This window comes from Dysidea avara, chromosome 5 (genome assembly GCF_963678975.1).
Source record: "Dysidea avara chromosome 5, odDysAvar1.4, whole genome shotgun sequence".
In the NCBI taxonomy this organism is placed as follows: domain Eukaryota; kingdom Metazoa; phylum Porifera; class Demospongiae; order Dictyoceratida; family Dysideidae; genus Dysidea; species Dysidea avara.
In genome coordinates, this window is record NC_089276.1 from 734,653 (window position 1) to 750,593 (window position 15,941).

Here is a 15,941-nt window from a genome sequence, read left to right on the forward strand (position 1 = left end):
TAGGCAACTACGGACTTCATTTGTCGTCCATGTGCTGATGGTTCGTTTGTGCTAGTGCCTACTATGCCAAAGCCGATTATATGCCTAAGTCGAGTAGCCATTCACATTTGCTGGGCTCCGCTGGCTCGGCGTGATGGATGACAGGTTGGTAACACTGTGCTACTTACTTTAGCTTATAGTTTTCATGTAGACAAGGTGGCAGAGAAGCAGCAGTAGAGAGAAGTGACAGGATAGAGTGATGGTACGTACAAAAGTCTCTCTGAGGCCGAGTTCATCAATGGTCTTACTCTATCCTTTGTAGTTCCAGTGACGTCGACATAGCATGCAGTGATAGACTGATACAAGTATGTACTGCTACAGAATGATGGTCAGACTACCAAACATGGTAAAAATTGTAAAATATAATAATGTGTAATGTATTCTCAACTTGAATTCACAGTCGGAACACTATAACTGATTTGGTGCAGTCATATAGACATTATTGAGGTATGTCCATATGTATGTACTGTACAATATATAAAATACTTATTGACGGAATTATACGTTGCTGCTGAAGGATGTTTATTACTGACAACTGTGGTAAGAACATTCTTTATTGGTTTCATTTGTTTACAGTATCATACTACCCTATAGACTTGCAACATTGGTTACAGAAATAGGAGAAACTGATGGTTGCAGTTCCCATGGTTACCGTTCATCTTCACATTATTGATTTCTGTTGGATTAACAAGACTTGAAACCCTGGAACAATAATTGTAATTGATGATATTTCAAAATGTACATTTCTAATTGTACAGTATTTAAATGGATACAGATCATACCACAATAACAGTGTGCGATACATACATTAGGTAAAATGGTCAGTAATACACACAGAGAATGGTGTGCTCGGTGCGAGGAGGCATATCATACACACTTTGGTGTGATATGCAGCCAACTGTTTTAACAGTGTAGCTACTACATGATAATTATGATATGCCAGTATTGAATAACGTACAGGACTACAGGTAGCCTCTATCATGCTATAGTACAACAGTACAACAAGGTGATAATCTCTCTTTAGCGGACTCTATACTAGCTTCTAGATTGTACTTCCTCATTTTTTCTTTACGTTGTTCTCTGTTCTCTTGTCTTTGTCCTTGATTTCTCTCAAAAGACGCTTCCTGTAGCAGATGTAACTTATCCATCTCTCTCCTGTGTTGTTCTTCACTTTCCCTCTCAGCTCTTAACCTCTGCTCTTCTCTCTCCTTCTCTCTTTCTGTTAGCTCTCTAGTATACACACATTAATGATAAGGTCTGCACTAGCATACAACACTTACAACATGTAATCACGAAGACCATAACCTCATAATGGTTGAGTTAGCCACACATTGGTTCCAAGTACAATTATCATATTTACTTTGTTAAACACTGCAGTATTGTCTTAGTTCAAAATGTCAATACAGTGACTACTCAAAATCGACCACTATTTGATGCTCGAAAACCATGTTAAACTAAATTGATTAGTGATGTGCAATATATCGATTATATCGATTATCGTGATATATTAATTTTTATATCGTAATCGTGATTAAAAAATCAATATCGTTATATCGTGATATATGATGGTGTAGCAATTTCATCAGAAAATGATGTTCAAGACAATATTATTTTCTTTATAACAGACTTACTTGCAGAGGAAAGTGCATGTTAGGGACTATTTTACATGGTTTATACTCAAATACTAGCAATTTATTACCATGACTTCATGCAATTTGTATATCGTGATAATTTATCGTATCGTGATAAAAGAAGGGAGCAATAATCGTGATAGGTGATATACAAAATTTGCCATATCGCACAACACTAAAATCGATGGTGGCACTACCCAAGAGTGGCTATATTATTGAAGGTACAGTGTTTAACTAAGGAAGTACGGTAACCCCAAATCACAATGGTTTGTTCTGCAGAGAAGCCAAGATAAGAAGCCAACCAAGCACAACAAGAAAGTAGAATGATAGACAGTAAATTTGGTGAAGACAGAAGCCTTTTAAGTACAACAAAATGATGTGATTCTGATTAGCAATGCCAGATTTGTTGACAAAGAAGAATATTAAGTACAACTAGTGATACCATAAATAGCCAATCAGATCTAAGTATTGAAGTGGCCACAGAAAACTAGTCCAGTGTATGAAGGGCGGTCACTTTACAGCTGTATGATTAGTAGGCAATCACAAACATTTACCAGCCAAATTTCTCTTGACATTGTCTTGTACAATTTTGACTGTTACATGTACAATTATTCACTAATGGCGTCCCTAAAAGGCTCATGACATGCAGTGACTCCTAGCAGTGTGACAAATCTCGACTGAGGGCTGCACAGTATCATGTCTCCCTTAACAAAAAAGGAATAGCTTTTCTGTATGGCTAACAAAAGAGGTTTAATGGTCTTTGTCACACTATTAATGTTGAGCATGGTAGCTGTATTCATAATGCTAACACAATGAAAATATGCCACACCCCCTGGTGGGTGAAGGCAGACTCCAGACACTCTAATACAGCAGTCACCCTAATAGAACAGTCACACATGTATAGCCCTACGTTACAACAAAAAAAATCAAATAAACTAGTACATATTTTTTAAACTGTAAAAATGAAGTAGGGAAGCGAAATAAGAGATGAATGATGGTATTACAGCATAGCTCAGTGGGAAAATCCCTACTTTGGTATTGAACAACATCATTGTTATAACATGCCAAAGTAGGAATTTTCCTACCAAGCTATGCTGTGATACTATCATTCAACTCTTGTTTTACTAGTTTATCGTTACTACTTCATTATCAAATATATTAGTTATTTATATAATAATGCATACAGAATTATCAAATAAAAGTTATTGTAATTTCATAATTAGTGAATCATTTGTAATTCACTAATTACATTGCTATGCACTGCAAAGAAAGCGCCATTAGAACAAACTGCTTTAAACAACATATTACAAACAGAAGTATCTTAACTGTTTCATAGTTTCACTATCATGCTTTTCCCTGTAAAGCTTCTAGACAAAGCCACAAGGCTGCTCTACATTTTTGTTCAGGACATGTCCCCTTTTAACTTGAAGGGATAGGCTATTCCTGGTAGTCTATGAGGCCTGCACCTAGTAGACTGGTGCTGCCCGCCCCTTTGCAAAAGGTAAGGGCCTGGTGAAATACTGATCTCACATAGGAATTCAATTAGATAGCATATGTAACTGCTGGTTACATCAGATGATTGCTCTCCAATTTGAATAAAAGCATTGTTTTGCCAAGGCAATTTGTGTTTAACATCATTGGCATGCATTAATTGGCTAGAGCGGAGTTTTGGTACTACAAATGATATGGCATCTGTATTTTACTTTTGCAAAGGGGTGGGTGGTGCCAGACTATAGTAGGTACGTGTTCACCTGAGCCCCCGCCAAATATAATAATATCAAAGATTCTGACTATGAAAAATCCGCAAAATCAGGTCATTACTCTCTTGGGAAATAAAGGTATCATAGACATATGATACCCACTAGTTTACATGACCTTTGAACCCACAATTCAATGCTGTCGTTCTTTACAAAATATTGGCTGAATGCTTTGTGATGGAAAACAGTAATATCTGTTCTGAAGTAGGGTGGACTGGAGCCCTCCAATGTGAGGAAACTGGCATGATATCAGTGAGTTAGCAAAACTAATATGCTTATCTGTTAATCTGGAACCCTTCTCTGTTGTCCTCCAAAGTGAGAGAGCTCCATCGAAATCGTACCCACCGTTCTGTCGAGTTTACTATAGACTTGACTGTAGAATTGGTTTCAGAGTCACTTATAGTGATGCACTTCACAAATTTATCAGCAACATCACCTTCAGTGTGGTTTTCTGCTGGTGGTGAAGAGCAGTCAAGGAGCTTACAACAGTCAAGTTTGATACATCATCACACCTTCACGTGTTTGGCCAGAGAGCATTCACTGTTCTTAGCATCCAGAGTGCGTTGGTTGAGCCTGACACAGTGGTAGGGATGGAGCTTAAACTACTTGACGTTGATGCATCATCGATCTTAGGACCAGACACAACAATAACCTCAACCCTAAATGCACTTAGAAAAAATACTTCTTTACTTTCTGAAGCTCTGAAAATGGGCCCTTAAAAATCAGCTTACATGGAATTTCCATGCCTCCTTGCTCTAGGTCACTGGAATATCTACGAGTTCCTGTAACAGTACCCCACCTCGCCTTAGAAACAGTGAACATAGATACAACAGTATGTAGCCAACAATTTCTTCAGATTTGTAAAATCAATGGCATATCTGTCTTCTGAATTATCGGTCTCTCTGTGAAACACCACAACTTTCCCCACAACTTTCCATGCTAGCCTTGCCATTTCTTATTCAACGTTGGACAAAATTTCTGTTTTTTTTTTTGTTTTTTTTAACTGGGTGTGCCAGGTTTTACAAACTGATAAAACAATGCTGCAAGCAATACTTGTTAATAACTCTTGTTACATGGGCCAGCTACCCAAACATTTAGTAGTGCTGTGAAGCCCTTTAAATGCCAGAACTGTTAATCAAAAAAGTGCTTTGATACAGGCAAGAACAAGTCAGTTATGAGGCTTTAAAAATATCCCATACATTTAGTATGAACAATTCAGGTGTGCAAACATGTTTACAACATGAAAACATGTTTGTTCCAGTACAAAACCATTGGGAGTGAACACATGTTCACTCAATAATCAGAGGGCTACAGTTGTAATGAGGGAATTTCAGAAACAAAAGGGATTAAAAGACTGTGGTCTATTGCTGTGATGACCTCCTTGGCTCTTTAAGAAGATCCAAGTACTGTCAAATACGACCAGAACAAGATGAGGCAGCATCTAGTGGACTGTTCTCTAGCAAGTTCCTAACGTCTTTCCCAAAACTGTAATCAAATCCTAAGCATTCGTTACTGTAATTCAATTGTTTACATTAATAATAAAGTTTGCTTAAATGATCAATGAAATGTTAATGAAACATGTTGCAATTGTATATTAGTACATACACATAATAACAAGTTAATCATTTACTAAAGCAGTCCACGATACCTGCTGCTTTAAAGCCATTTCGTATGATATCAGGATGAGCAAGAAGATGATCACACATCCTTTAGATCCACTGAGCACCTAAAGATTTCATCTGGCTCATGGGGAACTTCACAGGTTTGATTTCTGTGACAGAAGGACCATAAGTTTTCAAAACTTCTGCTGCATACCACTCTTGAAGCTGAGCTTTCACCAAGTTTTTGACTGATTTGTTCACACTCAGATCCCATTGGTTGGAGCTCCCCTGTACAGTTTGCTGGCACAAACACACATTGTTATCCTCTAGCAATTGCAAAATTCCATCTGTACGTTGGACTATAAAATTGTCAAAAATACTGTGATTGACATCAAGGCATAAATTTTCCTTGTGTCTTGCACATACGGAACACATAGTGATGGATTGTTATTTCATTATACCAATGGTTAGGGGAAAATGTTACATCCCAGGGAAATTCACAGGCCTTAGTCTTCCCTTGATACACAAGCTGCAATGGTAATAATTTTCCTATCATGGCTGCAGCAAGCACAATTGTAATCTGGCGCTTCTGCAATTGTAACCTTTTTTATCCTCCTTTAGCCATGATCCAGTTCGGGACGGACACGTAGTTGACAGCTGTTTGGTCCCAATTCAGATTTAAGTCCTGTGGGATTTCCTCCATTTCAACAAGACGTCGGATGTCTAACAAAAATTCCTCGTTCAGTAAAGCTAGATTTTCAACGGCAACCTTAGCCTTGGTGGTGGCCTTTCGCATATCCCATTCTTTCCATTAAGTACTGGGCCTAGTGATTTGTTAGGACAATGTGTCCACCATTCACTGCCAGCAAATTACTGTTAGGCATCCTGCAGCTGCTGCTATGCCAATGGATGTGTTAACAACGCCTCCAGCATCAGGAAGGGTTGCCAAGTAGGCCTGTACCTGATGATCCAACTCCTGTCCTAATAGTAATGGCTGACCCTCTTCTACAGCAGGGAATTGCTTAATTTATTAATCGATAAGTCTTCTTCACCTGCTTTAACTTTGATGGCTAATTCACGCAAGTTCAACCATCTCACTGTACTGTCCTTTAGATTTGGCATACCTTTAGCGAAATGGTGTTTTGCTTTTGTTGTGCCATTCTCGGTGGCATACTTTCCATCTTTGGCCTAGCGTGGCTATCATATATGCACCACGACGTTTCTCATTGACTAACAGCGTGTCTACACTAGATTCAAAATTCAAGCTATTGTGGTGTAATTTGATCTGGGGTGATTAATGCTTCAGTGTAAACACATGCCGAATCGAGCCATGCAAATTTGAATGGGGCTACCTACCTGAGGTGGTCCAGTTCGATTTAGTGCGACTCACATCTGTGGACAGCTACAGCTAAAAAGGTGACTGTAATGATGAAGTGAAGTAACAGCGAAGTATTTAGGCGACGATACGGACAGACAGCTTCAAGAACAACACAAGGGCTCAAAACAAACATGTACGCGTGCGAATCAATAGTTAACTAGCTACACAGAGTTGAGAGTAGTCACCAACACCGAGGCCAACACTTAAGACTTTATCATGACTACTAGCCTGGCGAATAGAAAGTACAAATCCTTTTTGACTCCATTAACAACCTTTACTTTGATGCAAATTATGATTGTGGGTTTACGTTTTTTACAGATTGGAGTGGGCTTGCCTTTGTAGTATAAACGGGGCTGAAAAATCAATCTGAATCGCACTGAAGCGATCTCATCCAGAGCGATCTGCAGTATAAACACGTTGTTAGGCTAACTGAGCACTCACTTCTTTGTTCGCTTCTTCAATTGAAGAAGAAGGCACGGATTCACTTAAGGGACCAGGCAAACCATCCTTAGTCTTCACACGACTGAAGTACTTCAACAGCGACATATTTTAATGGTTTGAACACGTTGCAGAATCATGTGAAGAAACAATGCAAGAAAAATGTTTGCAAATGCACCAGGATTTGTGAAATTTGCGAACATTTTCTATCATGAACAATTCCTGATATATGGTACATTGATTTATTATACATGCCACCCCCCCCAAAGACAGGTATATACAGTAGCAACTGGATCAAAATGAAATGAAATCAAGCAATCAAGGACTGCTCACAAGAGGTGATCTCACACACACACACAACACACACACTCTCCACACACACACACAACACACACACACACTCTCCACACACAGAAAAGTACATTGTAAGCAAAGAAAAGATCTACAAGACCTCATTTCTATCAATCTAGTGGTTAAAATAAGCTGCTGTAACAGTGCCTTGTGCATCTCGTATCATGGATGAAGCAATAGATCTTCCCAAGGGAGTCCTGTTCCTAAGATACCAATGGAATTGTAGGCGTGTAATTTAAATTAGGCAAGCGAAACCATCGACAACATGTTTTGACTAGACAAGACATCAATGGAGATACCTAGCAACAACATTTGTATGGTGGGCATACACTACTGAAATGGAAAATGGATTACAGTAACCAAGAAACAAACGACAATAACTATCACATCTTTATAGATAGATAGAGTTAATAATTATCCCATTGACAGCCAAATTCTCAGGGACCACTGCCTGAATTGCTGAATGGGCCTTATCCAAAACTACGCGAAACCTTACAAGTGACCGCTATACTTCCGCTACATTTTTGCGTTTTGTCCGTGATATTTTAACTGAGGGTGTAGTTTGTACAGGAGCGTATGGGAGAATGGTGAGTTAAGCGTATAAGAGTAACTCTAGCTTTATCAGACACAAGTATGTTGTTTTGTCATTAAAAAGAAGACGTTTTAAGATAGCAAAATGTTTAGAAGTAGGCTTTTTGATAATATGCGCTAATTAGAGTCGGAACAAAGATGTTTTCGCATTAATCTAGCATTCATCATTGTTTCAATTAGCCTACATGGTTTTACATTGCTAGTTACATGTAAACATAGTGCAGTTACGAATCTATAGAAGTTTCTAATTAGTGTACACAGCGAAATAAACTGCTTTGAGGCATCATTCCTGGGTTTCGCCATCTTAGAGCGCTGTATTTTAAACCACGAAACAACATACTTGTGTCTGATAAAGCTAGAGCTACTCTTATACGCTTAACTCACCATTCTCCCATAGGCTCCTGTACAAACTACACCCTCAGTTAAAATATAACGGACGCGACGCGGAAATGTAGCAAAAGTACAGCGGATAGTATACGTCACTTGTAAGGTTTCGCGTAGTTTTGGATAAGGCCCATTGTGTCATATTAACGTTCTAATGCACAGAACTAATTAGTAACCACATAATACTTGCTATAAACTAAGGAGGTTGACTACGTTGTTTTTGTTTACATTTGATTTCCCCCCTTTTTGCTGTTGCGCATGTGTATGTGCACTCGTACCACCACACCACATCTGGGATAAACTAGCTGACTGTTGACTTTACCTATCTCCATCAATGCACTTTTATAATACACAATTTAACCTATCGTGAAAGGTTACACTTTGCATTATTATGTACAAATGCATAATAGTCCAGGAAGGATCCGGTTATCCCAAAAACGGGACCACTAAGGGCATGTCCACTTCAGTACTAGCACATCTTGCTTTATGAAACACATCTTACAAGTTATAGCGAGGCTATATTCTATGAGCGAGTTATTATTCCATGCCAGAAGTGGCTGTTAATGGGTCAAGGGAAGGAATCTACTATAAGCAATTTATAGCACCCTTCAATACTTGTCTCTACTACCCTACTACTGCAGCAAGGATGGGGAAATGATATTCAACTTTGTCTGCCACAGTTACCAAGACAATTACCTTGAAGCTTGAGATTTCACATTCTTCAATACCTACAGAAGGTTAATGAATCCCTCACTATAGGCAGTATTAAATGGGAAGGTACAAACACTGGCAACTGAGACTGTTGAAGTGCTGGCAAGACATAGCAACTGAGTAAGTGACTTAGCTCGTGCCCCAACAATCAATCAACTATATCAATTACCGGAAAACTTTGTGACCACTGCACTTTGTTTTCACCCATTATTCAGCATTACAAATAAAGAACAGTACGAGAAGTGCTGCTGCAATCAATCCAATCATTGCTAGTAAATGGAACAGACAAGAAGTGCCCCTGGAAATTATGGATGCAACTAAAAGTAATCGCAAAAAGAACAGATTTTTATTTTTAAGCATTGTATAGCTGCTGTGGCTGGTGAAAAGGCACATCTCCGGCTGAAGTGATGTTGAACAGTGAATAAATCAAGGTTGTAGCCTTAGCCAGCAGTGAAAATTCAAGGTACTTATTTTAAATCCACAGAAACTTGTTGAAAGGGTTTGAGATCACTCTGCAGCTTGACCAACACTACAATGAAGATATATTGTGAAGTAGCTGGATTTAGGGTATTATTTTTGGCAGCCAGAAAAGCCCAAACCTTCATGATCCCTAATGAGTAAGATGATTATCCATTCTTTTTTTGAAAATCCTGACAAAAAAAATTGTGTTAGTCTAGCCTTACACGTCTTAGTAGCTAGCCAAGCTATCCAACATACCTTCTTGTGTGTGAGGGTAGACATTGATGTTACATGTCTTACAATCTTGGCCCATGTTAGCCCAACTGTAGGCACTCTTCCACTCGCGACCATATTGTGGACACTGGAACTCGCCAAATCGTCTCACCTTGATAATAGTCTCGCGTGGCCAGACCGCTTTTTTCCGTATATTGGGTGGGGAAAAAAGGGTCTGGTGCAACTCCAATAGCTGTTTACCTCTGAGCCGTCCCCACATTCCGGGGACGCTAATTGAATAACATTGGTCACAAAGAAGGTGCCATGACGTCAGTAAGTTAACTAGAGATCTGTTTATCCTTTAAACGAATCTTAATTTGCTCTGATGTCTCTTTTATAGCGTCTTGAAAGTTAATCCTCATCGTGTAACAAGACTCACAATCGGAGCAGGAGTGTAGGAATACTTCGTAGTTTACTGACGTCATGGCACGTCCCCGGAATGTGGGGACGGCTCAGAAGTAAACAGCTATTGGAGTTGCACCAGACCCTTTTTTCCCCACTCAGTATACGGAAAAAAGCGGTCTGGCCACGCGAGACTACCTTGATAAGGGGTCAACCCACCTGACTGAACACGCGCCATTAACCATGTCCATGAAATGAATCATTCTAAACTACCTTGTTAAAGTTGAATGCCATCACGAACAGACTAGGTCGAATGGTCTGCTTCTGCTGCGTAGCACTGGGAGACACTCTGATTCGCTTCACGAATGGTATTCGTTCCTACACTCCGCCAGTTTGGCAATGTCATTGAACCTTCCTGTCTTTTATACCGAGCGATCTGTTGTATGATTTAACTTCACGCTACTCAGTAGTGACTAGTTCACAAGAATGTATGTACTAACATTCTAGGGAAAATCCCAGTTGTTAATACTACGAACACGTGAGTTCTTGTCAGCCTCACCCACCGGCGATTCCGCCACACGCGTTCTCACAAGGGCGGGCGCTGTCTGTTCAGTTGTTAGTCAGTTCAGTAGTTTGAAGCTGTTTAATAGATAAGTATTTAGATTTTGTATAACGCTAATGCATTGATAGGCTTTGCCTTTACCCGTATTTAATATAATCATAATCATAGATTATTACAGGTAGACTATAAGGCCTAAGGCCTGTTACACCTGATCAACAGGCCTATAGGCTAGGTACAAAATACAACAATAGCTAAGGCCACTCCAATTGGTAATTATGTTTCTGGTCCTTTGAAAATCAGTTTTAGGAGCGGGCGGGCGGAATTCAGCAACAAAGCAACAATGAAATAACCGCTCCATTAGAGTATTTTTGTGGTTTACTGACTGTTCTATTAGAGTATATCGATCCGTACTATGCACTTCGCCCATTTTCTTCTCGCATTTCTTGCAGGTTGCAGGTTTTCACTGATAAAATACAAATCATGGCACTTAGATAGTTAGATTTAGCATACTTGTTGCAGCCCAATATTTGTTTCTGAAATCCAGGTTTTTCAAAAAGCTGATGTACCCATGTACCCATTTTACCCATGTACTTCTGAAGTTTCACATTCTCCAAAAAAGGATGCGGGCGGTGGACTGACTAGAAACATAATTACCAATTGGAGTGGCCTAATGTATGTATTTATTTATTATTGCTTTACAACACCAGATGCGAGATACAGAATTAAAATGGCTATGCACAAAAATAGCCGTGTGGTGGTGTTGAGGGTCAGGTGGCAACATGTACCAACTGCCCAAACTAATTACTGTTAATTACTTAACTACAGTACATGTTGACAGCATACAAAAACACACATTTAGCTACATAAATGATTAAAATTTACAGTTACAATCAAAATTGTTGACAAAATGATTCCAGAATACTGAATAAGTTTTTAGTTACCTTTAGATTTGCTGGATAGGGAGAGAGGTATTAATCACTGGGAGAAAGGTAGTCAATCAATCTCTTGAAATCATCAGTTGACGTTGTGCTGATTACTTCTTTGGGTAAATCATTTCAAGAGTTAATGACTCTTCAGTCTAGTAAAAAAGTTTCTCTTACATCAGTTCTAGTCCATACATTTTACCTGATTTTAGGCTCTCCAGAAGGTCACTTGTTGACCTGTCACATGACATCATTCTAGGTCATTTTATAAGTTTCAGGTGTTTACCAAAAACATGTTTATGACTCAGTTTTGTTTAAAGTTATTAATGTTGCTTGTCAGTTTAACCTGGTCAGCAGGGCTTATCCTGTTGTGAGTGGGTTGCCACCGTCAACAGATGGTGGTTGTTTTGGTAGGTGTGCAGGGTTCCATGGATTCTCCTATTATTTCTCAAATAGGCCCCTTTTCAACAATTTTACATGATGTATACAGCATGTTTTACTACAAAGGCTTGGAGGTAGGGATTCTAACATTCTCTGAAGCCACAAGAATTTCTGCATGCCAAAGAAAGGCAACTGCCTTTCCCTCCAAGCCATAGGAACCGTAAACCTCTGGGATATTCCCTGCACACCCACCGCAAAGAATGTCCTCAAATCAAAACGATTTCCAGGTTGGTGTAAATGTTTGCCATATCGAACTGAACCATGTTGAACCGCTTGTATCAAACTGAACCATGTTGAACTGCTCTGGAGTGGACCTGCTAGGGATGGTTCGATCTAGTTCTACATACCCAATATAAACAGTTGTGACCTTGCAATTCAGCTTAGTTCTAATAAACAGAATAAGATGTGAAAAAACAAATACAGCTAAAATGCATATGGTGACTGTAATGATGAAATGAGGCGAGCATGAGTTCTCCTGTGCATGTTGCTCACTCTTTGACCCAAGTAGTATAATTATAAGCACTGATAACAGGGGTCAGGTTATGCTCCCCTAGTAAAGCTAGACCATCTGAGATTGGTTGTGAGAGCAATTTAAGTTGTTAAATTCTATCAAAGTATTGTATTAAAAATTTGCTTGACTGCATGTTATACCAGGGTGAGTGTTCTATATTAGGGTGACTGCTCCACTAGAGTATATCGATCTTGCTTGACCAGTTTCTGAAAAGTAAACCTCAGTAGCTATCCACTTAGAGCTGCACCTGGATGGACTCTTACTATGTACACTATAAGTTGGACTAAATAGCATACAAACCCTATTAATGCATGCTTTCAATGCATCTAAAGGTCCAACATAACTCCCAGTTCAGTGACTTCAGATACAAACATCTGGTGAGGCAGCTTCCTCGCCTGCAAAGTTATTCTTTTTAAAGCAGTCGTTGCAAAACATAGGAAGATGCCTGCATCATAGAGTGATGGAACCATTGGGGACCATCTATAGTGTTCAGATAATGGAAAGGTCCATAATTTAAGTTCTGGAATCACCTAATTAAAAACCCCATTTAGTTAGCTACGTTTTGCAAACAATTTTTATGAAATTTTTGATTCTGAATAGTCTTAAAGAACACTCACTACTCTAATCTCTGACTGAAGGCTCTAGGTAATATAGTTAGGTCAGCGGATATAATGAGGGAATCACATTCCCAGCACTAGCTTAGTATATAACTTTTAGCCAACCATGCACATGTACAGTCCCAGCCGATGATCTAAACAGTTATCAGTAATCACTTACCTGTCCATTTAAGAACTATACCACGATGAAAAGTATTTCAAACTTGTTGTCCGGTACCACTGATCTTACATGAGACTTTTGAACAGATAGCTAACGTGTGTGTTGTGTGTGCTTGAGTCTGTAGTGTGATTGTAGTGTGCACATGTTTGTTTAAATTTCTTGTGTGCACATGTGTGCGTATGTGGGTGCATGCATGCATGTGCGTGTAATGTGCGTGCACATTTGTTTAATTTTGTTTTGCGTGCACGTGTGTGTGTGTGTGTGTGTGTGTGTGTGTGTGTGTGCGTGTGCATGTGATATGTACTGTGCCAAACGTAATAGTTATGCTGCTGACTGCTGTTTAGAACAATGAAACTTCTAAGAGAAATAAAAAGTGTACACCTGTTACAGTACATGAATATTACGTATTTTTGTATTTGTACATATTTCTTCTGTTTTCTTGTCACCGCATGCGTGCTTGTATGTCTTTTGTTAGACTATGTCTAAATTGACATTGCACGTTGTGCTTACTTGTTGTCCCTTCAATGTGGTGTTGAATTATATCCTCATACTCGCTACCAACAATACTGGTTGTGAAGGTCATCAAAAATTTTAATGACCCTATGTCATGAGAAGTATAGCAGCTACTGCTTAATTGTTGGTCATCTTGACCACCTGTTTTTGATGCCATTGTACACAAGCTACCAAGAGTTAATTCACAATATTCCACAAGTGATAAGTTGCAGAGAAATTATACAGGAGTACACATACTACATCACCTGTAAAATAGATAGCTATTGTTATAGGTCTCACAGGGATGGATCTAAGGTTTGGCAAGTGGGGCTCACCATGATATAAATAAAGGGGGGGGGGGAGAAGCTTAAAGATTTCAGGATTTTGACATATAGAGTATAGTTTTATAAAAGAGTTGTAGGGATCAGTGACAGTCATGAAATCGGTGACTGAGTCTAAAGCAAGTTACCACAGAATGGCATACAAAGGACCAAGTGTATTTAATTAGCAACAAATCCTAGCAAGCTACACAGCTAAGGGTGCCAATGAGATGATGTGCCCATGAGATGATGTGCCCATGAGATGATGTTGCAGATACAAGTTTTCACAGTAGAGGATTATGTGTTAAATTTGGTGACTGTTCTATTAGAGTATCTTGTGATGGTCCCAGTGTACAGGACACCTTGATAATCAGGACACTTGTCCATGGTCCCATTAGTGTACACACATCTAGACCCTGAAATCAGGACACCTCACTAATAAGGACACCTTGATAATCAGGACACTTGTTCATGGTCCCATTTGTATTAGTATAATTATTATTTATCTTGATAAGTCTTATGTTATATAACAGATGGTAAATACATTACTTGTAGTGATCTCCGGCACCAAGTGTGGCACTCAGACGGAATCCAGTTGGCTTGTATAGGTCAAGCCACAATGAAACTGAAATCAGCTCTTCTACAGGTATTTGACCTGTTTCACTTTTAGTATAGGGTACTTTATTTACTCAAAAGATTTTCATGTAGGCTCCCAGGCCATAACACTTCCTTGTCCTTGATTTCCCAACTGGTAGAGTTCATTATAAATAAAACAATGGCTGTACTCATGCACACAACTTTGTCCCCAAACATTAGCTAGGACATTTCACTTTAATATCTGGCTGCTTAGAGAGGTTCCATCATGCCATGTCAGTATCTATACTATGAACATTAGCTAATATGGTACAACATTGTAAATGAAGTGCGTCTGACACACCATGAGGTGTGTCCTGCAAGTTGGTGTGTATATTGCAACATTTTGGTGTGTCATATATACACTTGATTTTTTACAGTGAAACATTGATCCCTTCATTAAACATTAAAAGTTTGCAATAATTTGTTATGATAACCATAAAGGCATGCAGACTTGCAATTGTGCCTGCAATGTAGTACAAATTACACAAATGCATATGATACAGTGACATTGAAGTGCTACAATATATAATACAATACAAGCTTCCATGCTGATTATGTACTCTTATAAAACAACGTATTAGAACCATAAAAGTTGTGAGTATACAACTGTATATGCAAAATCCTCTGCTATAGCTAAATCTGCTCAAAATCCTTTGCAATTTCCATATTTCTTACATTTCTCACAAAGATGGGACAAGTGTGGCTTGTTAGGGTCTGATTCTCCATTGTACAGTAAAGCTGTAGAAACAATAAATAGTAGATATACGACCCTAGCTAGCCACTAGCCTTGACCTCACCTTCTTGTGTATGAGGGTAGACATTGATGTTACATGTCTTACACTCCTGGCCCATGTTAGCCCAACTGTAGGCACTCTTCCACTCGCGACTACATTGTGGACACTTATACTCGCCAAATCGTCTCTTGTCACCTTGATAAGGAGTCAACCCGCTTGACTAAATATACAGCACATGGCATTAAAACCCGAACAAATCTGTAACTATGCATGTTTACCTTTTTACCAAATAAAAAGTTGAACGCCATACTGCCTGAGGTCGATTGGTCGTGTACTCGTTTAACTGTTTCTGCTGCGCAGCGATTTGTCACTGAGTCCGGTCCTTAGCCCAGTCTTCTCTGGTACTCGTGTAAAGGTGCAGTCCAGCAGTATTACCTTCGACTGTTGGTTCTCAGCTCGAATCATGAACTCAGCCAGTTTGACAATTTCAGTGTATCGCCTGTCTTTATATATTGTGCGATCTGCTCATTTCCTCAGCACATGTCAATACTCAGTAACCACTCCTACGGGGATAAACACACTAGGGGAAA

The 15,941-nt window shown here is 39.1% G+C and overlaps 1 protein-coding gene and 2 long non-coding RNA genes across 3 annotated transcripts; all 3 read right to left on the reverse strand.

The window, feature by feature from the left end:
* Positions 1-916: 916 nt before the first annotated feature.
* Positions 917-11,947, reverse strand: LOC136256592 (uncharacterized). The gene is made up of 2 exons (XR_010701558.1): positions 11,459-11,947; positions 917-1,269 (listed from the first exon to the last, which is right to left on the reverse strand). It is a non-coding gene; the product is annotated as an uncharacterized lncRNA (long non-coding RNA).
* Positions 9,599-10,478, reverse strand: LOC136256591 (uncharacterized). Its single transcript, XR_010701557.1, has 3 exons — positions 10,229-10,478; positions 10,154-10,178; positions 9,599-9,725 (listed from the first exon to the last, which is right to left on the reverse strand). It is a non-coding gene; the product is annotated as an uncharacterized lncRNA (long non-coding RNA).
* A 3,073-nt stretch (positions 11,948-15,020) lies between the features above and the next one.
* Positions 15,021-15,936, reverse strand: LOC136256589 (zinc finger CCHC domain-containing protein 24-like). The gene is made up of 3 exons (XM_066049565.1): positions 15,630-15,936; positions 15,415-15,571; positions 15,021-15,355 (listed from the first exon to the last, which is right to left on the reverse strand). The coding sequence occupies exons 1-3, from the start codon at positions 15,657-15,659 to the stop codon at positions 15,261-15,263; spliced, it is 282 nt and encodes a 93-aa protein (XP_065905637.1). The 5' UTR covers positions 15,660-15,936; the 3' UTR covers positions 15,021-15,260.
* Positions 15,937-15,941: the final 5 nt, after the last annotated feature.